The 27564-nt window shown below is 42.5% G+C and overlaps 1 protein-coding gene across 1 annotated transcript; it reads left to right on the top strand.

Annotated features, from left to right (window-relative positions):
• Positions 1-1883: 1883 nt before the first annotated feature.
• On the top strand, positions 1884-2764 carry LOC116571134 (proteasome subunit alpha type-2-like). The gene has a single exon (XM_032308923.1). It carries the CDS (start codon positions 1898-1900, stop codon positions 2450-2452), a length of 555 nt encoding a protein of 184 aa, XP_032164814.1. The 5' UTR covers positions 1884-1897; the 3' UTR covers positions 2453-2764.
• The last annotated feature ends 24800 nt before the right edge of the window (positions 2765-27564 follow it).

The raw sequence follows: 27564 nt of genomic DNA on the forward strand, positions 1-27564 counted from the left end.
AAGGTGAGATTTTGACCCAAAGTCAACTTACTTGCAGCCTTGACCAAGGCAGCAGTAGCAGTGATTATGCGGAGACAAGGGGGAACCCAGCTGCTACTGGATCTAGTTTCTTGCTACAATTGGCTACTGGCCTTTGCCAAGGCCCCGGAGTCTGCTTTGTCCACCCCTGCCTCTTTATCCACATAGAAGTGGGAGGGCTTGGTAACATCTGGGATGGCCAATGTGGGGGGCACACAGTAAGGCTGTTTGTTAATTCCTGAAATGCTGCTTGTATCTGGGGCAGGCTGACTGGCAAAAGCAAGATCGTCTAAATGAGCTATCGTGCAACTTCTCTCAAGTTTACCTCCAGTTGTCTAGCTTAGACAAACATACATTTAAAAACAATCAAATTTAGAATTTAACACCCATAAAGGTGTGTCATTAAAACATAATTTCTCTCTAGAATAACCCTCATTTCCAGAGATAGTCAAATCAGGACTATTTGAAAAACAAGTCCAGTTTTAACAAACTTGGCCTAATTATTTACATAAGCTCAGCAAGAACAGTGAATAATCATATAGATCTTTTAGAATCTGCTTTGCTGGAGCTTCTTGTAAGGAATCTCTAGGTTGAACTTCTTAGTAGCCTCTCCAGGCAGGAAGCCAAGCCACATAGTTGCCCAGACATGCCTGCAATACCTGTTGATTTGGGCAAATACTTCTTCCTGAGGTTCCCAAAGTACCCTGCCAGGAAGTGACATTCTTTACTCACCTGGTGAGGCTGCTGGGAACTCTGTAAGCAAGGTATCAGGCCAACAGTTCCGAAGGGCTTTACGGCTCCAGGAAAAGTCAACCTTAGTTCCTTTAAACTGTCATATCTGAGTCTTTTCAAATATGACATTCCAGTCAAAGCCTCGGTAAAATAACCAGTTTTTCCAATGGTGTCCTGTTACAAGGAGAACAGATTCTTATTGAACTTATGCAAATGACTGATTGCCAAGGAAGAAAGAATACTTGCTGAGATCTTTTGGTTTCAGAGTATTCAGATAGAAAAATTGAATGCCTTGATTTGTTTACAAATGGATACTTTTACGGCTCTAAGTTACAGAGAACTTAAGAAAAGTTTCCCTACTCTGGAAGAGCAAACATTACAGAACAAGTCAGGTTTAAAATAAGACAAAACGTTAAGAGACGCAACATTACAATATGCTCCAGTTCATGTAAGTCCCATGTTGCTAATTCTGGTTTAGTCCAATGCAGCCTTTACTTCGGGAAATTCTTACCCATTTCAGTTCTAGGAATTTTAATGTATCAAAGACCTGTATTTGTCCTTTAAGTCCTTTATATGAATCTCCTTGAATATAAAACTCATTTTACAAGAGAATTAAAACAATTATAAATGACAGAAACTCAATAGATAAACCGTATCAAAACATTAAAACTTTAGAAGTGTATAGAGTGTACAGAACCTCTAGAGTAGCTACAGCATTTACCCAAATGTAACCCAAGGTGTAGCTTAGTGTATCAAGGAAAAGCCTTATGAGTCAGAGCGCTCTCATTTACAATTTTGGGCGGGCCAAGAGAAAACCATTTACATTTTAACAGATCAATTTAAGAAAACTTTGTCCTTTTATTTATTTATTTTTTAAGATTTTATTTATTTGACAGAGAGAGATCACAGTAGGAGAGAGGAAGGGAAGAGATCACAGAGAGAGGAAGGGAAGCAGGCCCCCTGCTGAGCAGAGAGCCCGATGTGGGACTCGATCCCAGGACCCTGAGATCATGACCTGAGCCGAAGGCAGCGGCCCAACCCACTGAGCCACCCAGGCGCCCCCAAAACTTTGTCCTTTTAAACAGAGAATTTCAGTCTTATACCAATGTACCTTTAAAACCCATTCATTTGGGCACTCCAGGTAAAGATGGCGGAGCGCGGTTACAGCTTTTCGCTGACTACGTTCAGCCCATCTGGTAAACTTGTCCAGATTGAATATGCCTTGGCTGCTGTAGCTGGAGGAGCCCCTTCAGTAGGAATTAAAGCTGCAAATGGTGTGGTATTAGCAACTGAGAAGAAACAGAAATCCATTCTGTATGATGAGCGAAGTGTACACAAAGTGGAACCAATTACCAAGCATATTGGCCTGGTGTATAGTGGCATGGGCCCAGATTACAGAGTGCTGGTGCACAGAGCCCGGAAACTAGCTCAGCAATACTATCTCGTTTACCAAAAACCCATCCCCACAGCTCAGCTGGTGCAGAGAGTCGCTTCAGTGATGCAAGAATACACTCAGTCAGGTGGTGTCTGTCCATTTGGAGTTTCCCTACTAATTTGTGGTTGGAATGAGGGGCGACCATATTTATTTCAGTCCGATCCGTCTGGAGCTTACTTTGCCTGGAAAGCCACAGCAATGGGAAAGAACTATGTGAATGGGAAGACTTTCCTTGAGAAAAGATACAATGAAGACCTGGAACTTTAAGATGCTATTCATACAGCCATATTAACCCTAAAGGAAAGCTTTGAAGGACAGATGACAGAAGACAACATAGAGGTTGGAATCTGCAATGAAGCCGGATTCAGGAGGCTCACTCCGACTGAAGTTAAGGATTACTTGGCAGCCATAGCATAATAAATGAGTGACTGAAAAATCTGGAATCTCAGATAATCCCTCTACTCAAACATGTTTAAAGTATGTTTTGTTTTGCAGACTTTTTGCATACTTATTTCTACATGGTTTAATGGACTGATGTTTTTAAAATGACACTTATAAATCATAATAAACTGTTAAATCCAAAAAAAAAAAAACATTCATTTCAATCTTAGTCCGTCCTGAGCATCCTAGATTCCATTCCAAAGATATCCCTCTGCAAATCTTCCACAACTTTCTTCTGCATCCAGGTTTTGCACCAAGCCATTTCCTTCTAACCGTCTCATTTATGACAAAATTACCTTCCCTTCCCTTCAACATATTCCCATTCCTTAAATCTTTCTTACAAATCTTCTACTTTCCTACATACAGAGTTGCTTCCTTTAATTCCATCAGTCTTACAGTTAGCACAGTTAGAATTTTGTACTCTTAGAAACACCTTTAGTTATTAACCTCTAGTCAGTCATTCATCAACCGTGAATGGTTTTAACAGAATTCTTTAGATGCCGATTTATGAATCAGTTAAGCACAAACCATGCTCACTAACAAATTTAAGTATTATTTTCTTTGCTGTAAGAAGTCAAAAGCACAAACCTACATCCAGTACTCAATGACTTAGCATTTTATCCTCTTTGGAAAAGACCTAAATGTCCAACAAATTTAAATTCCATTTGTCATCCAAGCAAAACTTTGACCTTTCAGATTACCGAAGACTTTGAAAGCTATCTCAGCACTTACCCATTAAAACTTTTAGACAATTAACCATCAGTCATTTCTTTGCTAACAGATTTTAACAAATAACACGAGCTTATTTGACCTTCAGTAAACTTTGAAGTTTCACATTTAGTGCTAATACTTTAAAAGACATGCATATCTTAATTAAACCAACAAACTTTAATTGAATACTGCTTTACGCTCCACCTGGGCCCACTCCATCTTGAGTGTTTACCTGAGACACGAATGGGAAGATGGGGGGGGGGTTGGGTCCAGGGGGCGCTCTTCTTGTTTCCGGACAGTAAAGAACAGAACAAAGTGCCACCAGAACGCAGAGAAAGTGGTCCCCGTTCTAGGGCTCCTCAGCTCCAACAGAGGAGCAGACGCCATGCTTTCCCGCCTGCAAGGGGGAGGGGCTGAGCAGTCCTGTCCGGCCAGAAGAGACAGGAATTTCCCCGGAACAAAGAAGTTTCGGCAGCTGCTTGGGCAGATCCCTTAAAATCTGTCTCGGGTTAGATCAACCCCAGTTGGCTCCAGTTATAGCTAGCCGTTAACACAAGAAATGAGTAAGGGAGAAGCCCCACATCTATTAGGAGGAACAGCGAGAGATGAAAGGCAGAGTACCCTCTCAGCTTGCCCCATTTCTTCAAACACAGCGACAACACAAGACAACAAAAAGACAAGACAAAGACAACCGCCGACCCAGGCGCCTGCGTGGCTCAGTGGTTTTTAAAGCCTCTGCCTTCTACTCAGGTCATGATCGCGGGGTCCTGGGATCAAGGGTCCTGGGATCAAGCCCCGCATTGGGCTTTCTGCTCATCAGGGAGCCTGCTTCCTCTTTCTCTGCCTGCCTCTCTGCCTACTTGTGATCCCTGTCAAATAAAAAATAATAAATAATAAAATAAAATCCTCAAAAAGAAAAAAAAAAAAAAAAAGACAGCCGCAGACCCAGCGGCCCTCCCACGGCCATCCAACATTGAAGGATGTCCATTCAGACATGCAAAAGTCCGAAACTTTCCCTTTCCGTACTCAGGTTATGAGCTCTTTCCCTAACATCCGAGAAGTGGCCCATCACCAGAGACAGAGGGTTCTTCTGCATCTGTCCTATCACATCCTCAGTCCGCAACACGACAAATACACTTACAACAATTAACAAGCACACACTAACAAAGACAAAGGATCTGGCGTGGCCGTGAAGACAAAACTGGAAGGAAGTTAAGCCCCAACTGCAACAGCAGCCAGAGCCTCCAGGCAGGAGCAAAGGGACATCTAAGACTCCCTGGTCGACAGCCCGCCGCGCATCCCCTTGAGCCAATGTCGACTCCCAATACAGATTGGACTTCCTACAGGTAAAAATGCAGACTGGAGCTTCCTGAAAGTATGTGCCCAAACAGAATTCAAAAAACAAAAAACAAAACACAACCAATGAGGGCACTCACCATCCGGTGTTAGACCCTCCGGATTGGGGTCCTAAGAGTCTCCCAGATCTCAGTGGAACCTCCAAATGTTATGCGCCAAGTTTTCGCATCTAACCACCAAGGAACCAATACAGATGTAATCACATGAGAGTTTCTTTGACAAGCTTAATTACGCTTGGGCCCAAGTATACCCGGCACAGCGGAGTAGGGACTTGGACCCTGAGCTTGCTTAGCTAAGCCAGGGGTATTTATGGGTTCCTGTTACCAAAGCAGGGTGGGGCTTCTGGAACTAAAGCAAAGTAGGGCAAGTTCAGCCCTTGGGCACAGGGGTCTGAGATGGCTTTACTTATGCTAAGGCTAAACCTGAAGTGGGATGGCCTTAATTTTTCTCGGCCTCCACAGTTTGATCCCAGTAAAAGGGTTTAAATCAGAGTATCATTGATTCTTTGAGTAAAACTCATCCCTGGGGCTGACTGTAATGATGAGTGAAAATACTTTGAATAGTATCTCGAAGTTGTTTAGTATCTAAAGTTAAGATTATCACCATAATGATTAGTAATATGCTGGCGAATTTTGCTCCAAGATATGATTCGTTATAGGCATGGGGAGTATAACACAGAAAGAAGAAACATTACAGTCACATAAATTATGAAGCCTAAGCTTTGTATTTTGAAGATCATCTTCTATATATATCATGGCTGTTTCTACATCAGAGATACTTTCATCTAATTTTTGATCTACTATCATTTGTTGATTCCAAGCTTTGCTAGCATTCTTTTTACCACTTTTGTACACATTGTGTGGTTTGTACAGTTTGATGCAAGGCTATTCCTGCAGTGGTAGCTGTAGCAGTAATGGCTGTAATTCCTAGAATAGCTGTTATAAGCAACCCATGAAATCTTTCGTTCTATGGACCCAGTCCTTCTAAACTGTTGAAAAGTGTAGCTGTATCTGGAGAGCTTTCCCGAACACGGTGGTGTTTCACCGGTAACCAAATGCCTATCCTTCAAGCTATGAGGATAATAGAATTGTCTGTATAAACATCCTCATCTACACAGGTGAACATTTTACATTTGAGACAGCTTATTTCTCTACTGTTCTCATCAGTAACAAAAACATAGGGATCTCTAACACAAGCTCTTCCCCATTCTTCATCCATTAGGAAAAAAGAAATGCATAGTTATTAGACTAACGAATGTATGCTATTCCAAACTCTTGTATCATTTAAAGCAGTGGTAACCTTCCATAAATTCTTTTGTCTTTTATGATTAACAAAAGATGGCATAGAAAATCCTTGCCCAAGCCATACCAGAGGCGAATCTCCTGAGGTTAAGGTTTGTGGTTAGAGGAGATCATCAAAATTTGCCATTTTAAATTTCGATGAGAGGAGCAGGGTCTCCCAGTGCAATTGGTGACTGTCATCCCCTTAGGGGACCAGTCCCATACAGTTCCATAGGAATCATTACTGGGATGAGAAGCTCGACAATCCTCCCATAAAGGGCGATTCCCTCATCAGACCGTATTTGTGTTTCCATTTGGGAATAGGGGGTGCTGCTATGTTATAGCTAGGACCCTGATATTCACTGGCTAGGAATCCTTTAGTAGAGAGTAAGCGTAACTGAACTTTAGTCAGATTATTTATCAGTAGTAGCAAAGTCCACCAACCATCTCTGATCATCAGGGATTAAGACAACTGGAATGATTGCCAATACATATTGGTCTACTTTGATATCCTAAGGTAAGATTAGTATTTGTGCCCTCCTCTAAGGGCAAATAGTGGCAATCTAGGATCCAAAAATTCCAGGTACCCATTTTGAAGCATTTAAATAAATTGGTATTCTATCTTCTCCCCACTCTATTGGACAGAGCAGAGGAGGATTGGTTATATAAGCCCAGTAAGTAAAGTTACGTATTTGTGCGTAACATCCAGGGAAGACTTACGGCTACCGTGATGAGGGTCATTATATTACATTCGATGTAGAAACAGTAGTAGTTTTGATAAGCTGCAGAACACTTACTGTGTATCAAGAATTAGGTAGCAGATTAAATGCCGAAGAAACATCTTGAAACAATGCCAATAACCGCCATTAATTCTATTTTTGTGCTGAGAGACCGGTAGTAGATCCGACCTTCGAAGTAGAACCATAATAACAAGCTTTACCTTTGACAGAGCCATCAGAAAAGTAGGGGTATTTGTTATTGGATTTTTAGAAGTAATTTTAGGAAGAAAAAATGCAGTATGTTTAAAAAAAAAAAAAAAGGAAACAAGTCAAGAGAAATAATGAGGTGTTTCCAGTAAAGCCACTAAGGGCAATTTGCCAATTTAAGTTATTTTGGAATGCCGTTTCAATTTGTGTCTTATTTAAAGGCAGAACAATAACCTGTGGATCATGCCCCTGTATTTGGCGAGTTCTTTTCCTTCATAATTGAGTAATACTGCCAATATGGTCTATATAGGTAGTTGAGTGTTTTACCAGTATTTGGGAGAAAAATCCATTCTATAATTAGTTTTTCCTGGATAATTAACCCAGTGGGTGTATGTGGGGTATGAAAAATGAGAAGATCTAACGGTACCCGCAGGTGGGACTCTATCCATTTGCATTGAATGAATCCAGCTTTCAACCAATTGTAATTATTTTAAGGCCTCTTTTGATAGGGTCCTAGGGCTGTTTAAATTAGGATCTCCCTTTAAAGAGGCAAATAGATGCTGTAAAGCTTCAGTGGGAATTCCAATTTTAGTTCTCATCCAATTGAGGTCTCCCAGTAGTTTTTGCAAATCATTCAAGATTGTTTAATTTTACCTCTACGGATTTGAGCTTTTGGGGGTTTAACTGAGGTTCTGTCCATCATGAACCCCAAATGTGAGAGAGGTGTGGTGACTTGTATTTTTTCTGGAGCTATAATTTGTATTTTTCAAACTGCCTTGAAGCATTCTGAATGCCTCCTGCAATTCCTCTGAATTGTCAGAGGCTCCACATAACAGATCATCCGTATAATGGATAAAATAAGCTTGTGGAAATGATTTCCAACTGGCTGTATAACTTTTGCCACACACTCCTGACAGATTGTGGGCCTATTCACTGTTCCTTGTGGAACAACTTTCCATCGATACCGTTTGGTTGCTTCTTTTGAATTTACACTAGGCATAGTGAAAGCAAAATGGGGACTGTGTTCCTCAGCAAGTGGTATAAGATAAAAGCAATCCTGGAAGTTATTAATTATTGGCCATTCACGTGGGACTAGATTAGGCGAAGGCAACCCAGGCTGGAGAAACCCCATGGGTTAGATAGCAGATAACCACACGCAGGTCTTTTCCTGATTTTTTCTTAGTAACAAAAGCTGGTGAATTCCAAGGGCTGTGAGATTCTTTAATATGTCCCTTTTCTATCTGTTCCTCTACTAAGGCTTGCAAAGTAAGTAATTTCTTTTTCCACCCAAATGGGTTTGTCATTCTTCCAATTTAATTTAACAGGTTCAGGAGCAGTGACCCTCAGTGAAAAATCTGGGAATCCTCCTTAGAAGAAGGTATAACCAGAGAGGCTTCCCACTTAGTCAATCTTGCCCCCAAAGGTTAATGGGTAAGTCTACAATATATGGTTGTAAATAACCCTTTTGATCCTCAGGTCCTTCACAGAAAATTTGGGAGCTTTGACGCACATTGCCAGCCTGTCCTAATCCGGTAATTGTAGCAGGAAGAGGAATTATATGGCCATTTTTTTAGACCAATGTAATGTGAGCTTACGACAGAGACATCAGCTCCAGTATCAATTAGGCCTGAAAATTCCCTTCCTTGTATTTTAAGATGACAAATTGGTCTATCTTGATAAATTTTCTCAGTTAAATACACTCCAGTTTTTCCAGTACTTCCAAACCCATTGGATTTTGTTTTTAGACTGACCCTGGAGATAGGGTAAAAGTAACAACTAGGCAATGCAGTCTCCTTTTTGAAAGTGATATGGAGCCACAGTAGTTATCATCAACTGAAATTTCACCAGCATAATCTGCAATCAATAATGCCAGTGTAAGCTAGTACTCCCTTTGAAGTACAACTAGCTCTCCTTTCAAGTAACTCAGTGGTCCCCTTTGGTAAGGGGCCATAAATATTAGTTGGAGTTTTAATGGGAAGCTTGGTAGGCATCAGAAAATAATCTTTGGGAATGGGGATATCTAATCCAGCACTACCAGTTGTGTCATGTAATAAATTTAAAATGGTACATCTGTCCGAAAGCTGGGTGTTATGGGAGAATTGGCCCCCTTGTTTTTCAGGGTTGAAGGCTTGTCCTGAAATAAATTTACCTGAAGGGGGACTCCATCCTTGCTAAATTTGGAGCGACACTGACTTGCCCAATGATTTCCCTTTTCACATTTGGGACAGAGACCAGGCGTTTTATTTTTTACACTTTGCAGAAAGACTTTTCCTTTTTGTCTACATTGAGCTTTAGTATGTCCTGCTTGTCCACAGTTGAAACATCGTCCTTTAAATTTTCCTGTGGTCAGAGCAGCCATTGCTTGAGCTAACAGATCAGCTTTATAGGTCTCTGTTCCTACTCCTTGGCATAGCTTAATGTAATCTGTCAATGTTCCTTTGCCTTTAAAGGGTGCTATCAATTCCTTACAATCAGAATTAGCATTCTCATAAGCCAATAGTTGCAGAATGGTATCCGCAGCCTCAAGAGTATTTATCTGTCTTTTGACAGCCTCTTGTAATCTCGCAATAAAATCAGTATAGGGTTCTTTTGGACCTTGTACCACTTTTTGAAAAGAGGAGCACTTCTCTCCCTGAGATTCTATTCTCTCCCAGGCTCTCAAACAGCAACGCCGGAGCTGCTCAACAGCTTGATCGTTCATCAGTACCTGGTTTTTCACCTGGGCCCATGGCCCAACACCCATGAGCTGTTCCATGGAAATAGGAACATTACGAGCTCTGTTATGGGCAGCTGCTGTTTCTGCATGATCTTGCCACCATGTTTTAAATTGTAAGAACTCACTTGAAGATAGAACCGTTTTTGCTAACAATGACCAATCAGTTGGAGTAAGTTGATTGCCTTCTGCGATGCCTTTAATGATTCCCATTGTAAATGGGGAATTAACTCCATAGTTTCGGACTGCTTGTTTTAGTTCCTTCAATAATTTGAAGGGAAACGGCTCCTGCTTGGCCTCATAGACACCATTAGGGTTGTTAGGGTCATGTCCTGGAAGGACATGTTCGGTAGTAACTGGGATATTAAAATGTAAGGCATCTTGGTCTCCCGCTCGCTGTGCTTCAAGGAGGCCTTTCTCAATAGCTGATAGCATATATTTTTCATCTTTTTCATTAAATGGTGCCTTCTTATAGGATGAAGCCGATGGCAGCAGTGCCATTTGCACCTTTTGTTCCGTTACTGGAGGAGAAGAAGAATATTCCTCTTTTATGTATTCCTTTCTGATGACCTTAGTAATTTCTTTCTCCTCCTGAATGGCATGTTCAGGTTCCTCTTTTTTAGTTTCTCCTGAACATTCATTATCGCTCTCTGAATCAGGGGTTTGTAAAGTCTCCAGAACGGAGTGAATGAGGGTCCAAGTAGGCCATATAGTCAATGGAATTGGTTTTCCTTTAGTATACAAAAGTTTTAACTCATGACCTACTTTTTCCCATGTCTGTAAATCTAAAATCTGTAATATAGGGAACCAGGAGCAATGTTCTTTAATTACCTTTAAAAGCTCTGTAAGTTGGCCCTCGCTGACTTTTGCTCCTCCCGCCTTTAGGATCTGTCTCAGTAAGCAAACGTAAGGGTGATAATCGTTTGTGCTCTCTAGATTACCCATACCCTGCAGTAAGTACCCACAACTCACCAGCGGGAAAAAGGTACAGCCGTGCAAGAACTCACGTTGGGGCTTCTTCTCCTGTTTTGTTTCTGGCCCCTCTTCGGGCACCACTTCCAGCGGGGAATGGGAGAAGAAATTAGGCACAAACAAGTCAGCTGCAAGAGAAAGAGAATGGGGGACAACACTAGAAAAGACCGCTGCCCCAAATAACTCCTCAGTCTCACTTTTATTAGATAGAAACAATAACCAATAGAAAAGTCGATGAAGGTCAGACATTAGTCAGGTGTCTTGTGGACAAACAAGAAGGAGGGTAAAGTTTATATTTAAACAAGCACATTCAAAAGATTCATCTAACCAACAACAGGCACTTTTGGGAGGAGAGAGGGGAGATAACTAAAAAAGGGAAGCAGGTAGCTTTCCTACTCCGCCCTGAGTAGGCTGGGCATTCCCAGCTGCTCAGCTTCAAGGTCGTCTTTTGTCCTTTCCCCCTTTAAAGACCTGTTGCCAGTAATGTTTTTCTTAAGGCCATATCTAAATGTGCTATGTAACTAGTAAAATCTTCCAGGGGTTATATTTTAAGAAATACATTGTTCTGAAAGGCAGTCGCACTTATTCACCTCTTGTAGGGTTGTTACCAGAAAAAGAGAAACCCAAGTTACATTCAAATATTTATTGCTACCTCAACAATAGATCTAAAACACACAGTGGGGGAGGGGGGCTACAGTAAAAATAGAATCATGGAAAAATGCAATGTTAATTTAGCACAGAACACTTAAAACCAATTTATTTTATATACCACCAGAGCAACTAAACATTTATTGAATAAAACAGTTAATTGAATACCTGCCCTTTCAGTTTTCCTCCTGATTTATAGTTAATAAATATATTTGGATACTGTGTATCCTATGTGTCAGGCAATATTGTAGGCATGTCATGTGTCACCTCATTTAAGCCTTCCTCTGGCTTCCCACTTGGATTCCCCTCCTCCAAACTGCCTTCTTCCTTCTGGTAGCTCACATTTTGCCTCTGACTCCTATTCCTTTCCTCTGTTACTCTGTTCCCGTTAGTTTCCTCTGTTTCAACACTCAGTCCTTGGACACCTATTTTTATTTTTTCTGGGACCCTCCCTCACACCATCTTTTTCTTCTTTGCCTGTTTTCTGTGTATATTGATCAATGTGAACAAAATTCATAGGAAAGTTACAAATAAAACACTTAAATATTAAATATCTTAAGTATTAAATGTCTTAAAATTAAAATAAATATTAAATATCTTAAAATTCTTTTTTAAAGATCTATTCATCTTAGAGAGCGCGCGCGCATGTGCACAAGTGGGGGAAAGCGCAGAGGGAGAGAAAGGAAGAGAGGGCGTGTCTAGTAGGCTCCCTGCCAAGTATGGAAGCCAATGTGGGGCTCCTGCTTAGAACCCTGAGATCATCACGACCTGAGCCAAAATCGAGAGTCAGATACTCAACCAACTGAGCCCTACCCATGCACCCCTTAAAATGCTTTTAAGTCTAGTTACCACCAGCAATGTATGAATTTTTGGTCGAAACATTTTAGCTATTCTGCTGGGTACCGCAGCAGATGTTTGGGTACCCCATCCACTTTTACATTCATGATGGCTAGTGAGGTTGAGCTCCTTTTCTTGTCTTACTGGCCACTCTCTTATCTTCTTTGGTGAAGTGACTATGCAAATGTTCTGCCCATTTGCAAAATGAGGTTTTTGTCTTTTTATTATTGAACTGTAGGAATTCCTTATAGATCTTGGATACCAAACTTTTAACTGATATATTAACTTTGCTAATATGTGCCCCCCATGTGTGGTTTGCCTTTTCATTTCCTTGAGGGTGTCATTTGATGACCAGAAGTTCTCAGGTTTTGTTGGTTTGTTTGTTTTTAAGATTTTAAAAATTTATTTTAGAGAGAGAGAATGGAGGAGGAGCAGAGGGAGAGGGGCGAGCAGACTCCACACTGATTGTAAAGCCCAACACGGGGGTCGATCCCACAACCTCAAGACCATGAACTGAACCGAAATCAAGAGTTGGACACTTAACCGACTGAGCCAACCAGACACCCTTGTAACGAGTTTTTCATTTTATTGTGTTGTGATCTGAGGATCTGGTTATATAATATTGATATTTTAAAAATTTTTGGACACCTTTTTGGCTGACTACATTGTCAGTTTTATTAAATGGTCACTGTGTGCTTTAAAAGTATTTTTTCCCCCTCTAATTGTTGACTTCAGAGCTCCCTCTCTGTCCTTTGAGGAGGTGTTTGTGTTGTACAAATTTCACACTCTTAAAGTATTTTTTTGGCTGGAGTTCTCATTTTTTGAAATATCTGTTGTAATCTCCTAGCTTGTCATGCATGTGGGACAGCAAGGAGGCCAGCATGTGACTCAGACACAGTAAGGGGGAGTTGAGGTCAAAGAAGCCGTAGGGCCAGGTCATGTCTTCAAGGCTCTGAATTTTACAATGAGAGTGAGTGGAACCATCATTAGGGATTATGAGCAGAGGATTACACCCATGCTGTGCTGAGAACAGAACAGGATGCGGGGGTGGGGTGCCCTAAGAGACTATTGTGGAAGATCAGACAAGAGAAGATGATGGTTTGGCTTAGGGTGTGTAGAAAGAAAAGAGGAGGAAGGTCTGAATTCTGGAAATATTTTGATAATGACGTCAAAAAGCAACAGATATAGCTAATAGTTTAAATGTGGGCTGTGAGAGAAAGAGGATTCAAGGATGATTCTAAGATTTTTGGTCAGAATTACTGCAAGGATGAAATTACTGATTACAAAGCAGGGTAGGGGTGAGGGGATAGAGAGATATGTTATATATATGTATATATGTAATATATTAAAAATATATAAAAATATAAACATATCTGTATATACCAATATATTTATATATATGCACAACTGTGCAAGAGAAACATGATATATATATATACACACACATATATGAGATTATCCAGATATATATACATTACAGATATATATGTATCTGTAAGCTCCATACAGGAAGAGCCAGTATCTTCTTTCTTTGCAACCTCTCTCTAGCCTTCATTATCAGAATCCCAACAAATATAATAATGTTATTATGTGTCTATTAATTTATGTGCCAGGCAAAGCACCAGTAATGTAAATGTAAAATTAATCTTTTAATGTAGATTTATATTTGACCATTTAATCTTTACTCAAACCTAGGTTATAAGGTCCTGTTGTTATCCTCGTTTAGACCTAAGGACACCGAGCCCTGTAAAAGTTAAGTAACTTGTTCAAGTTTGCGTAACTAGTAAAAAGGAAAGATTTTTTTTTTTCTTTTTGTAAGTTTTCTCCAGACATATCTCCTTTTAACCATTCTTTATTTTAATTTTATTTTTTTAAAATATTTTATTTATTTATTTGTCAGAGAGAGAGAGAGAGAGACATTGAGCATGCTAGCACAGAGTGGTAGGCAGAGGCAGAGGGAGAAGCAGGCTCCCTGCCGAGCAAGGAGCCTTATGTGGGACTCGATCCCAGGATGCTAGGATCATGACCTGAGCTGAAGGCAGCCGCTTAACCAACTGAGCCACCCAGGCATCCCAACCATTCTTTAATTTTAGAACAGGTGACAGAATCACATAATTTAAAAGTGAAATGCCAAGTTTCTCTTTCCAACTTTTTTTTCCTCAGCTATCCACTTTCCCTCCCGCTGGCAATCAGTCTTAACTGGTTTCTTGAACACTCTTTCAGAGATATTCTATTGCCTAAACAAGCAGATATAAGATAGAAAATAGTTCCCTCTTTACACACTGCTTTGTACTTTGTTTTTCCATTTGGGTAACTTTCCATGTGGTTACACCATAATTTATTTAACTGGTCCCCTATTGGTAGATATGTAGTTAGGTAGATGTTAGTATATGTCTAGTTACTTGTTATTATCAACAGTTCTGCAATGAATTACCTTGTGAATATACCATGGGCAAAGGTGACGGCTGGCACTAAAACCTACATCTGTCTGGCCTTAAAGCTACTTACTTCCACACCACACTGCCTCCCCTATGTTGTTGACTGATTTGAGAGGGTCATTCTTCGGAACTCCTCTCAGTTTTGTGAGAGTGTGTGTCTTTACCCCTGTGACTGTTGTCTCCCAGTGCCCGGTGTTAAGTGTTGCAGGATGGCAGGGTTCTTGTCTCATAGAGTCCAAGAATGAATCTGGAGAACACAAAAGGGTGAAATGAAGTCAAAGTTTATGAAGTAAAGATGACAGCAGAAAGGGGGAAAGAAAGCCTCTTTAAAGTGAGAGGAGTCCGGAAAGGATTGCCACTGAGGGTTTTCGGTGGCAGTCTTTTATTGAGAACTGACTGGGAAGCTTGTGGCCTTGACATTCTTGTGTCTCCGTTTGTTCCGCTCTGCCTCAGTGTCTCCTCCTGCCAGGAATAGTTCCAGAACCCAGTCAGGGGAGTCAAGGGCCTCCTCTCTCTCTCTCCTGCTAGACCTTCGCCCCTTCCCTGTCCTTCACCCCTTCCCTATTCATGGGACAGGACCTGTGGGCGGAAACAGCTATACTGGGATTGTGAGGAGTGACTGATTGTGTACTTTTCAGTTAGTGGGGGTCAGGGGTACCACAACTCTCCAAGGAATCTGGAAGCAAGACTTTCTGGGCCCTGAGGGGCCAGCTGCTGCCAAGATAAGGTTCCTTTTAAATGTAAAGGTACGAAGGCAGCCTTGAGCTCCTTGAGGAAGGTCACATTCTTCAAGTTTCAGGTGTCTGTCACTGGCTGTAAGCAATCTCTTAAGGAGATTTTTTTTAAAGATTTTTTTGAGGCAGGCAGAGAGAGGGGAAGGGAAGCAGGCTCCGCGCTGAGCAGAGAGTCTGATGCGGGGCGGCTCGATCCCAGGACCCTGAGATCATGATCTGAGCTGAAGGCGGAGGTTTTAACCCCCTGAGCCACCCAGGCACCCCTATCTCTAAGGAGATTTTAATTTAAGTTACATTTCTATTGCTTTTGTTTCCCCCATCATAGTCACTTCTGAACAACTCTTATATTCGTGAACAGTCTCCTCAGGGGATCTGGACCCTCATTCACACGCCTATGACCCTGATGACAAAGTCTAGAAAAGGGAAATTGTACACTCACAGCACTTGAGAAAGATTTTCTTCGCTTATTGGTTTAAGGCAAATGTACTTTGAGAAGTGACCCAGAGGCTGAAATTGTCGAGGGTAAATGGAAAACCTTTTCTTTTTTTTTTTCTCTTAACGTTTTATTTATTTATTTAAATTAAATAATGTATTCTTTGCTTCAGGGGTACAGGTCTGTGAATCATCAGACTCACACAATTCACAGCGCTCACCATAGCACAGACTCTCCCCAATGTCCATCACCCCGCCACCCCATCCCTCCCCACCCCAACCCAGGGAAAACCTTTTCTAAAGTGAGATGATGATCTTGACCCCTGCAAAGACAGATTGCATACCAGTATGTTGAGCAATGTATCACATCATCCTGGCATTTAACATTCATCATTTTTCTCTTGCACAACTTCTCACTGTACATGAGACTAACTTTGTTCCAGATTTGAGTCATTTCCTGTTAAGTTTTACAACCACCTTGTGGTCCTCAAAGGTTTACTGGTCTCATAAATGAGTAACTCAGCAACTCTAACTGCCTCTGAACTTTGGTCCAGTTTGTGTTACCTAGATACTTAGTTATTAATAGGACTGTATATGGGCCCAAGAATTCTTTTTAGTACTATATATTGATACTTGAGACAACTAAATACTTCATCAATGTTATTAGCACATACATATAAAGTTAAAAAAGAAATAAAAACAAACCAAAAAATAAAGGTAAAACCACGCTTCTATCTCAGCCATAGAAAACAGAACTTGCTTATCTTTTTTTCCTAAGGTTCATTTATTCATTTTGTTTTATTTATTTATTTATTTATTTATTTATTTATTTATTTATTTTTGAAGATTTTCTTTATTTGAGAGAGTGACAGTGAGAGAGAACAGGAGAGGGCAAAAGTCAGAGGGAGAAGCAGACTCCCCATGAAGCTGGGAGCCCCAGGTGGGACTTGATTCAGGAACTCTAGGATCATGACCTGAGCTGAAGGCAGTTGCTTTACCAACTGAGCCATCCAGGCACCCTATTTTTTTTTAAGATTTTATTTATTCATTTGCCAGAGAGAGAGAGTGAGAGAACATAAGCAGGAAGAGCAGCAGGCAGAGTGAGAGGGAGAAGCAGGCTCTCCGCTGAGTAGGGAGAGGATGCTGGAGTTGATCCTAGTTGGGATCATGACCTGAGCCGCTGGCAGACGCTTAACTGACTGAGCCACCCAGGCGTCTCTATTTGTTCATTTTATTTTATTTTTAAAATTTTATTTATTTATTTGACAGAGATCACAAGTAGGCAGAGAGGCAGGCAGAGAGAGAGGAGGAATCAGGCTCCCCACTGAGCAGAGAGCCCGACGTGGGACTGGAGATCATGACCCAAGCCGAAGGCAGCGGCCCAACCCACTGAGCCACCCAGGCGCCCTATTTGTTCATTTTAAAGAGGAGGTAGAGGAGGGGGCAGAAGGAGAGGGAGAACCTCAACTCCCGGCTGAGTGCAGAGTCCCACACAGAGCTCGATCTCACTACCCTGAGATCATGACCTGAGCTGAAATCAAGGTTTGGACTTTCAACCAACTGAGCCACCCAGGCGCCCTGAGCCTTTGCCTATCTTTTTCATTCTGTGGTAATAGTAATAATTAAGAATTTACTGAGCTCTTACTGCATGCTAGATATTATTGTAAGCCCTTTGGGTAGTACTCACAGGGGCGGATTCTATTATTACCTTTGTTTTGTAAAAAGCAAGGAAACTGGGGCACCTAGGTGGCTCAGTGGGTTAAATCCTCTGCCTTCTGCCTGGGTCATGATCTCAGGGTCCTGGGATCAAGCCTCATGTCAGGCTCTCTGCTCAGCGGGGAGCCTGCCCCCCCCTTTCTCTGCCTACTTGTGATCTGTCTGTTAAATAAATAAATAAATCTTAAAAGAAAAAAAAAAAGGAGTGAATTTAAACTCCTAAGCTCATCACAGCAAGCAGTAAGGATCTTGTCCCTGCCTCTCTGTCCGCCACTGCTCCAAATACTCTTCATTTCACTCCCTTCCATAATGAAGTGAGTCACCTCTGTTCTAGTCAGTCCCTTCGCATGCTTTTCAGGGATCTCCCAGATCTATCTTTCTAGTCTCATCTTCTATTACCTTCCAGAGTACCTTCTCCCACAGCCTCAGCACACTTAAGCCTTCCCCATGCGTATCATGCTATTTGCTAATAACATTCCCTTTCCTGTTCCTCACCTGTTCTTAAAAACCCCCACCTCAACGCCATCCCCTTTATGAGCACTTCCTTGCAACTCCCTCCAACTCCCTCCCACCCCACCCCTAATCTAAGTGGGGGGCAGCTTCAGCTCTCCTGAGGCTATGAGTCTCTGTTTCCATTACATTGTATCTTCAACTAGTGTTATTAATTGATAAGTCTTTTCTCCTCGAACAGACTGTAGCCTCCTTGAGAATGGTGAAGGACACTATTTCATTTCTGTCTCCTTTTCCAAGTTCTACTAAAGTAACTGGTACAGAGATCACTTCCATTGTGATGTTGTTTGGAGTGTCATTGGGGTCCAGAGCTGATGGCCACGAAAGGATTCTTAAGACGTCTTTGGTGTAAAAAAGTGGTTTATTAAATCACTGGAACAGGACCTGTGAGCAGAAAAGAGCTGCACTGGGGCTGCGAGGAGTGACTGATTATATACTTTGGAGTTGGGGGAGGTAAGGGCAAAGAAAGGTGCCCAAAAGGACTTGCAGGATTCTGGAGGCCTGGCTATGATCAAGCTAAGATTGTTTTTCCCTCTAGCAAGGCATTAACATTAAGACTGTTGGGGGCGCCTGAGTGGCTCAGTGGGCTAAACTGCTGCTTTCCGCTCCGGTCATGATCTCAGGGTCCTCATGAGATCATGAGATCACTCGACTCATGATCGAGTCCCACGTCAGGCTCTCTGTTCAACAGGGAGCCTGCTTCTCTCTCTCTCTCTCTCTCTGTCTGTCTGCCTCTCTGCCTACTTGTGGTCTCTGTCAAATAAATAAAAATCTTTAAAGACCGTTGGGAATCTTCTGGAGGAATGTTATAGTTTACCTACCTCAAGTCCTCAAGTATTTGTCAATGGGCTGCAGGTTATAGGGACATTGAATTTTACTTCAGTTCCCTTCTGCCTTTGTTTCCCACATCACTATGGAGCGGAGGGTGACATTAAGGCTCCGGGAAATTGAGTCTACGGTTTTCTGAAAGTTACGCGATTGATAAGATTGCTTTTTTTCTTGTATATCACTAAGACTTTTGTAAATGATGGAGTACAACTGTAAGTTAACTCCTAGTGGTTGTTCATTTCCCCTTCCCTTAGCCTTAGGGCAGCCAGGAAAGCCTGGGGAATGTCACACAGATCCCACTTGGAAGGGGCGGGGAATGGGGGGTGGGGCGGTCAATTTGTGCTTTGCTTTCAACTTGCCTTCTCCTCCCTTACCAACTGGAAATTCCCTAGTCTATTTCTTTTTGTTGTTCTTTTGTTGTTATGTTAGAGAGAGAGAGCTCACACAAATGGGTGAGAGCCAGAAGGAGGAGAGAGAGAATCCCAAGCAGACTTGGAGCTGAGTGAAGTCTGATGGAGGGCTCCATTCCATGACCCTGAAATCATGATCTTTTTTTTTTTTTTAAAGATTTTTATTTATTCATTTGACAGAGATCATAAGGAGGCAGAGAGACAGGCAAAGAGAGAGGAGGAAGCAGGCTCCCCGCTGAACAGAGAGCCCGATGCGGGGCTCGATACCAGGACCCTGGGATCATGACCCGAGCCGAAGGCAGAGGCTTTAACCCACTGAGCCACCCAGGCGCCCCCTGAAATCATGATCTTTTTTTTTTTTTTTAATTTTTTTTATTTATTTATTTGACAGAGAGAGATCACAAGTAGGCAGAGAGGCAGGCAGAGAGAGAGAGGAGGAAGCAGACTCACTGCTGAGCAGAGAGCCCGATGCGGGACTCGATCCCAGGACCCTGAGATCACGACCTGAGCCGAAGGCAGCGGCTTAACCCACTGAGCCACCCAGGCGCCCTGAAATCATGATCTTGACGAGGGCACAGAAGGCTGGCTGAGGACAAAGCAAAAGCTGACACCCTCCAACCTTCTCCAACCCCCACTCCTGGGTGGAACATCTGTGACATTCTTTAGGAATCTCCCACCCATCTTAATGTTAATACCTTGCTGGAGGGCAAAATGACCTTAGCAAGGGCAGGGCCTCTGGTATCTGGTATCTTGTAGGTCCTCGTTAGCATATGAAAGTTCTATGTAAACTTCCTTTTCCTTCCCTCCTCCCAACTCAGGGTACACAACCAGCTGCTTCTGAGAACCCCGAGGCAGCCCCTCTTTCTGCCCACTGATCCTGTTCCCGTGCTTTAATAAACCACCATTTTGCATCGAAGATGTCTCAAGAATGTTTTCTTGGTCATCGGCTCCGGACCTCACCCCACTCAACCTCACATATGTTCTAGAACTTCATCAATCTGAGCCCAGATCAAGACTCAGACCCTCAACTGACTGAACCACCCAGGCACCCCTTGAATAGTTTTTTTTTTTTTTTAGATTTTTTTATTTATGTATTTGACAGCACAATCCGGGAGAGTGGCAGGCAGGGGGAGAAGGAGAAGCAGGCTCCCCAGAGAGCCGGGGGAGCCCAATGTGGGATTCTAACCTAGGACCCCAGGATCATGACCTGAGCCAAAGGCAGTTGCTCAACCAACCAAGCCACCCAGGTGCCCCGAATAGTCTCTTTTTAAAAGATTGATTTACTGGGGCACCTGGATGGCCCAGTGGGTTAAAGCGTCTGCCTTCAGCTCAGGTCATGGTCTCAGAGTCCTGGGATTGAGCCCTGTATCGGGCTCTCTGCTCGCCGGGGAGCCTGCTTTCTTTTCTCTCTCTGCCTGCCTCTCTGCCTACTTGTGATCTCTCTCTCTGTGTCAAATAAATAAATAGATTAAATATATATATATATTTTTAAAAGATTGATTTATTTGGGGCACCTGAGTGGCTCAGTGGGTTAAGCCTCTGCTTTCAGCTCAGGTCATGATCTCAGGGTCCTGGGATTGAGCCCCGCATCGGGCTCTCTGCTCAGCCGGGAGCCTGGTTCTCTGCTCTCTCTCTCTGCCTGCCTCTCTGCCTACTCATGATCTCCGTCCGTCAAATAAATAAAAATCTTTTTTTTTTTTTTTAAAGATTTTATTTATTTATTTGTCAGAGAGAGAGCGAGCGAGAGGGAGCACAGGCAGAGTGGAAGGCAGAGTCAGAGGGAGAAGCAGGCTCCCCACGGAGCAAGGAGCCCGATGTGGGACTCGATCCCAGGATGCTGGGATCATGACCTGAGCCAAAGGCAGCTGCTTAACCAACTGAGCCACCCAGGCGTCCCAATAAATAAAAATCTTAAAAAAAAAAAAAGATTTATTTATTTTGAGAGAGAGCGCGCATGAGAGCACAGGTGGGTGGGCAGAGGGAGAGACTCTCAAAGTGCCCCCTTGAATAGTCTATTTCTTATGAGTAAAAGAAATGCCAGGCAACATTTCGTAAATCACCTGTTCATGAGGTAGGTCACAGTAACAGGTGGTGCTCCTCTCTTCATGAATGAGGTGGTATCTTTCAGGTGTGGATGAAAGGCTCTAGAATCGCACTGTGGGATCAGATGACCGTGGCCACAGGTAGCTAAGAGTTTGAATAATTTAAAAGTAAATAAAATGTAAACTTCTGTTCCTTAGTCACATTATCCACATTTCCGATGCTCTACAGCCTCACATGGCTACTGGCTAGTATGTGTTTAGCACAGATATAGATTATTTTGGTCGCTAGCAGAAATTTCTGTTTTCTAGAAAGATAATTCGTACAGATCAGTGGGGTATGAATAAAGTTTACATACCATTAAAATTTTATTCTTGTGAGCACATGAGGATTAACACTGACACTGTAATGTTAGAGATTATTTGTTAAATCTTTCCCTTTGGAATAGTCAACACTTGGTCAATGACTCCAGGTTACGGTAGAAATAGTAAGAAAAAAAGAAGCCATTAGCAAAAGTAAAACATGTGTTAGAAAATTGCTTTGAGGGGCACCTGGGTGGCTCAGTGGGTTAAAGCCTCTGCCTTCGGCTCTGCTCATGATCTCAGGGTCCTGGGATCAAGCCCCGCATCGGACTCTCTGCTCAGTGGGGAGCCTGCTTCCCCCTCTCTCTGCCTACTTGTGATCTCTCTCTCTCTGTGTTAAATAAATAAAATCTTTTTTAAAAAATTGCTTTCAGGGGGCACCTGGGTGGCTCAGTGGGTTAAGCCGCTGCCTTCAGCTCAGGTCATGGTCTCGGGGTCCCAGGATCGAGTCCCGCATTGGGCTCCCTGCTCAGCAGGGTGTCTGCTTCTCAATCTCCCTTCACCCCTCTACCTCCTCCTGCTTTTGCTCGCTCTCTCTAAAATAAGTCAATTAAAAAATCTTTAAAAAAATCAATAAAATAGGGGCGCCTGGGTGGCTCAGTGGGTTAAGCCGCTGCCTTCGGCTCAGGTCATGATCTCAGGGTCCTGGGATCAAGTCCCGCATCGGGCTCTCTGCTCAGCAGGGAGCCTGGTTCCTCCTCTCTCTCTCTCTGCCTATTTGTGATCTCTCTCTGTCAAATAAATAAATAAAATCTTTTTTAAAAAATCAATAAAATAAAAAACAGATGTAGAGCTCTCAAAGCCAATGGTCTGCCTCTTTCCCAAGTGGTGTAGCAAGTGTTAAATTACAGAACTTGATGTGCATGGAAGCAAGGAAGTCAATGTCCAGCTTCATGAAGTGGGGCATTATGGGCCTAGACTGACCAGTCAGCACCCAGCTGCCTGCCTGTCTATTTGAGGATGTTTTGACTATGAGCCAAAGCTCTACATTTTCCATTCCCATTTTCTAGGCAGGGCTGGGCCCAGGAAATAACTAGTTGGGTAGCCCAGAAGAATGAGGAGTTCAGGGATGCCTAGGAGGCTCACTCCGTTAGGTGTCCGACTCTTGATTTCAGTTCAGGTCATGATTTCAGGGTCCTGGGATTGAGCCCTGCACTGGGGTCTGTGCTCAGCAGGGAGTCCGCTTGGGATTCTCTCTCTCCCTCTCCCTCTGCCCCTCTCCCTGCTCGTACTCTCCCTCTATCTCTCTCTAAAAATAAATAACTAAAATCTTTAAGAAAAAAGAAAAAGAATGAGGGGTTCAGAGGCAGACTGGAGTTAGACTGCTGCAGACTTTCATTAAAGGAGGCAGACAGAGATAGGAAGTGAGAACCACACCTCATGACTGGGGCACAGTTCTGGGTAAATAATGGTTTACATATCACATACCTTCGAGTTTACAGAGTGTTCATAAACACCGCTTCCTCTAAGCAACACAACCGCTCTAGTTGGTGAGTATGGGTTCTGTCTTGTTTCACTGAAGAGGAAGCTAAGTGTGGTGGCCATGAGATACACCTCTCAGATATCCTTCCAGCTGCAGGAAGCAACTGACTGGAGGGCCCTCCTGGGTTGTGAAATGCACCACAATGTATTTGAGCTAAGACCGTGCTACCCATGGGCTGCCCCAGGCCAGGGGTGGGGTGCACAGGGTTCTAAAGGCAGGCTCGTTAGCTGGAGATGGGATTTCTCTGGAGAGTTGAGTGCTCCCCACCAGCCTTGCTGAATTTACCTTAGAAAACACTGTGAACTAACATGCTTCTGCTCACCCACAGTTCCTTCCCTCTCTTCCTTGCTGCGGGTGAGCCCTACAGCACAGTCCGAGGGCTCTATCAACCTCTCCTGGTTCCCGTCTATTTTCTCTTAGAGGCATTTCTTGCAAGTAGGATACTGTTTGGGCATCAAACAGAGATCTGGATGATTCTAGGCTGTGCTTCTAATCAATGCACTATATTGTCTTTCTTTTCATAAAATTCATTTTATTTTATTTTATTTTTTAAAGATTATTTATTTATTTGACAGAGAGAGAGAGAGATCACAAGTAGGCAGAGAGGCAGGCAGAGAGAAGCGGAAGGGAAACAGGCTCCCTGCTGAGCAGAGAGCCCGACTCGGGACTCGATTCGAGGACCCTGAGATCGTGACCTGAACCGAAGGCAGCAGCTTAACCCACTGAGCCACCCAGGTGCCCCATGAAATTCATTTTAACTGGAGTCATTAGATGGGCCCATCATTTTTTGACCAGCTTGCTGTTATTTTTAATTCTTTATTATATTATGGTTATGTGATTATGTCTGGCATATTCCATAGGCATATAAGTTGAAATTATTCTATCTTCTTAAAAATATAATTATAATTTATTAAATTATGATCAATCACTATTCTTTTTTTTTTTAAAGATTTTATTTATTTATTTGACAGAGAGAAATCACAAGTAGATGGAGAGGCAGGCAGAGAGAGAGAGAGGGAAGCAGGCTCCCTGCTGAGCAGAGAGCCCGATGTGGGACTCGATCCCAGGACCCTGAGATCATGACCTGAGCCGAAGGCAGCGGCTTAACCCACTGAGCCACCCAGGCGCCCGACTATTCTTTTTTTTTTAAGTTTTTTTTTTTTTTTAAGATTTCTTTTATTTATTTCACAGGGATCACAAGTAGGCAGAGAAGCAGGCAGAGAGAGAGAGAGGAAGAAGCAGGCTCCCTACTGAGCAGAGAGCCGGATGCGGGGCTCAATCTCAGGACCCTGAGATCATGACCCAAGCCGAAGGCAGATGCTTAACCCACTGAGCCACCCAGGTGCCCCTCCCTTTTTTTTTCTCTTAAGTAGGCTCCACACCCAACATAAAGCTTGAAATCACAGCCCTGAGATCAAGAGTTGCTTGGTCTACTGACAGAGTCAGTAGGCGCCCGAGGCTTTATTAAATTATGTAAACTTACAAGATTCAGTTTCACAAAGCTTTCTGTTTAGTTTATGTGCAGACTTTGAGGTTTCTTTTGTTATTCTTTTTTAAAAGATTTTATTTGTTTACTTATTTTTAAGTAAACTCTATGCCCAATGTGGGCCTTGAATTTACAACCTTGAGATCAAGCACTGCATGGCCTACTGAGTGAGACATCTAGGCGCCCCCTATTGTTGTTCTTTGTTAACAATTGCCGTCTACGATTCTTCATCCCACTTTTCATCGTTCTTATTAATGTTCTGGGGTTTGTAATTATGCTGGTCAACCTAGAGATTCTAGGAATGTACACAGGCCAGAAAAACTACTATTTGCAGGTCACCCTTATGGTTTGGCAGAGAATGTCATAAACCCACAAATGCTAGTCAAAGGAGGAAGCTGTGTAAGTCTCTTGAAATGGTGTCACCAGAAGAATGGGGACATTGTAAGCTGGGAGCTTGACACCATACAACATAGGGTGGGGTGGGGGGAGGGGAGGCAGAAGCATCAGCAGGCTCTTCCTTCTAGGCTCTTCTTGGAACTGGCCAGCAGCAATCCAGGAGACTGTTGGCTTGAGTTCCCAGAATTCCTTTGGGAGTTCATTCTGAATGGACAGAATGTTTTGTCAGAACGATCAGGGCTTCCTTCCTCAAGTGTTCTTGGCTGGGAAAGAAAGCAAGAATGCTTCCGTGTTCTAGGAATTGTTGGCCCTGAAATGATGCATGGAAGAAGATGACAGGATAAGGACGGTGGAGATTTTGAGCAACTTGAAAAGCTGAGTCTTTTCAACCCTCATAGCAGCCGACCTGAGCATTATAATACTTACCTCCTGCTCATATATCCTTACAGGTAGGAAGTGTGGCTGGAGAATAGGAGAGTGTCAAAGGCAGAACATCCAAAGGAAAATGAGAGCTTGAGCAGCAGCTCTTGGTTTGGTGAAGAAATGAAGAAAGTCTCTTTAAGGGGGCGTGGAAGAGGGAAAGCAGGTTTCCCATTGAGCAGGGGGCCTGATGAGGGGCTTGATCCCAGGACCCTGAGATCATGACCAGAGCTGAAGGTAGAGACCTAACCATCTGAGCCACCCAGGCGCCCCTAGGCTGTGCTTCTAATCAATGCACTATATTGTCTTTCTTTTCATGAAATTCATTTTAACTGGAGTCATTAGATGGGCACATCATTTTCCTACCAGCTTGTTATTTTTAATTCTTTATGATATTTATTTTTATGTGTATATAATTATGTCTGGCATATTCTGTGGGCATATAAGTTGAAGTTATTCTATCTTGTTAAAAATATAATTGTACTTTATCAAATGATGATTAGCAGGAATCTGTTCTTTCTGTGTACAAGTGCCACACACATACAAACACACACACACACACACACACACACACACACACACGGACCAATATTCCCTTTCTGCTTTATAACGTCAGAAGCCTCAGACAGTAACTGTATTTGGAGCTCTCCAAAAGCAGGGGTCATGAATTTTCCACCTGTTGTTTTGGTTGCATGACGGGGCCTCCTTGAATACGTGTATTGTTCTTTTGGGTGCCATGAAAAATGTGTCATGCATGCTGTTCTTTGTGTATTAACCTTGTATCCTGCAATAATCTTTCCTATAATCACTTACTAGCTCTAGAAATTCTTTTTGCATTTCTTTTGGGTTTTCTACATAGACTACCATGTCATCTGTGAACAAAGACAGTTTTATTTCTTCCTTCCCGAACTGTATACATTTTATTTCCTTTCCTTGTCTTAATGTATTAGCTAGAACTTCCAGAACAATATTAAAGGAAATGGCGGGAGGGGACATCCTTCCCATGTACCCGATCTTTGTGGGAAAGCTTTAAGTCACTCACATTTTGAAGCTTTTTGTTTTTAAAATTTGTTATGCTTTCTGCCTACAAAAATAGAAATTTAGGCTCATTATGCATTTTCAAATGTTTTTAGAAATATGTGATATGAAAAATGGGAGGGTTTTTTTTGGTCCCTAACTACCTACCTCAAGTTACCATTGTCAGTTATTTGATATGTCTCTCAAGATGACATACATTGTGGGGCACCTGGGTGGCTCACTTGGTTAAGAATCTGACTCTTCAGGGGCGCCTGGGTGGCTCAGTGGGTTAAGCCGCTGCCTTCGGCTCAGGTCATGATCTCAGGGTCCTGGGATCGAGTCCCGCATCGGGCTCTCTGCTCAGCAGGGAGCCTGCTCTTCCTTCTCTCTCTCTCTGCCTGCCTCTCAGTGTACTTGTAATTTCTCTCTGTCAAATAAATAAATAAAATCTTTAAAAAAAAAAAAAAGAATCTGACTCTTCAGAGGTACCTGGGTGGCTCAGTGGGTTGGGCCTCTGCCTTCAGCTCAAGTCATGATCTTGGGGTCCTGGGATCGAGCCCTGCATCAGGCTCTATGCTCATCAGGGAGCCTGCTTCCCCCCCACCCCAAATTTCTGCCTGCTTGTGATCTCTCTCTCTCTGTCAAATAAATAAATAAATAATCTTTAAAAATAATCTGACTTTTCAGCTTAGGTCATGATCTCAGGGTCATGAGATCAAGCCCCAAGTTGGGCTCCATGCTGGGCATGGAACCTGCTTAAGATTCTCTCTCTTCTTCTCTGCATCCCCCCTGCACATGTGCTCTACCATTCTCTCTCAAACAAAACAAAACAAAACAAAACAAAAATACATACTTTGTAATTTTGAAACAAATTATTTGTGTATATCTCTGACTAAAAATAAATTGCACCACAAACTGAGATTTCTCAGTAGTTTGGAGTATAGGTATCAAGCTAGGTGTATGTTTGTGTGTAAAAAAGAGAGAGACACACACATTCACAGAATAAATGTGATAAAATCACCCTTACTCATTTTCTGGGAAATGCTCTTCAGTTCTTGATTTCTATCTTTCATAGGAAATCGTATTATGAATTAGGTATCCAGATCATTTATTTAACATGAATATGTTAAAATTTACTTCAGTTACAGAGCACCCTAATAAGAATTATCTATAAATAAATAGATAAATTAAATAAGTGACAGGTTGGGGCGCCTGGGTGGCTC

This window comes from Mustela erminea, chromosome 12 (genome assembly GCF_009829155.1).
Source record: "Mustela erminea isolate mMusErm1 chromosome 12, mMusErm1.Pri, whole genome shotgun sequence".
Classification (NCBI taxonomy): domain Eukaryota; kingdom Metazoa; phylum Chordata; class Mammalia; order Carnivora; family Mustelidae; genus Mustela; species Mustela erminea.

Bases quoted from the DNA above. Each gene is read 5' to 3' on its own strand.
- LOC116571134 (XM_032308923.1), top strand. From the start codon at position 1,898: ATGGCGGAGCGCGGTTACAGCTTTTCGCTGACTACGTTCAGCCCATCT.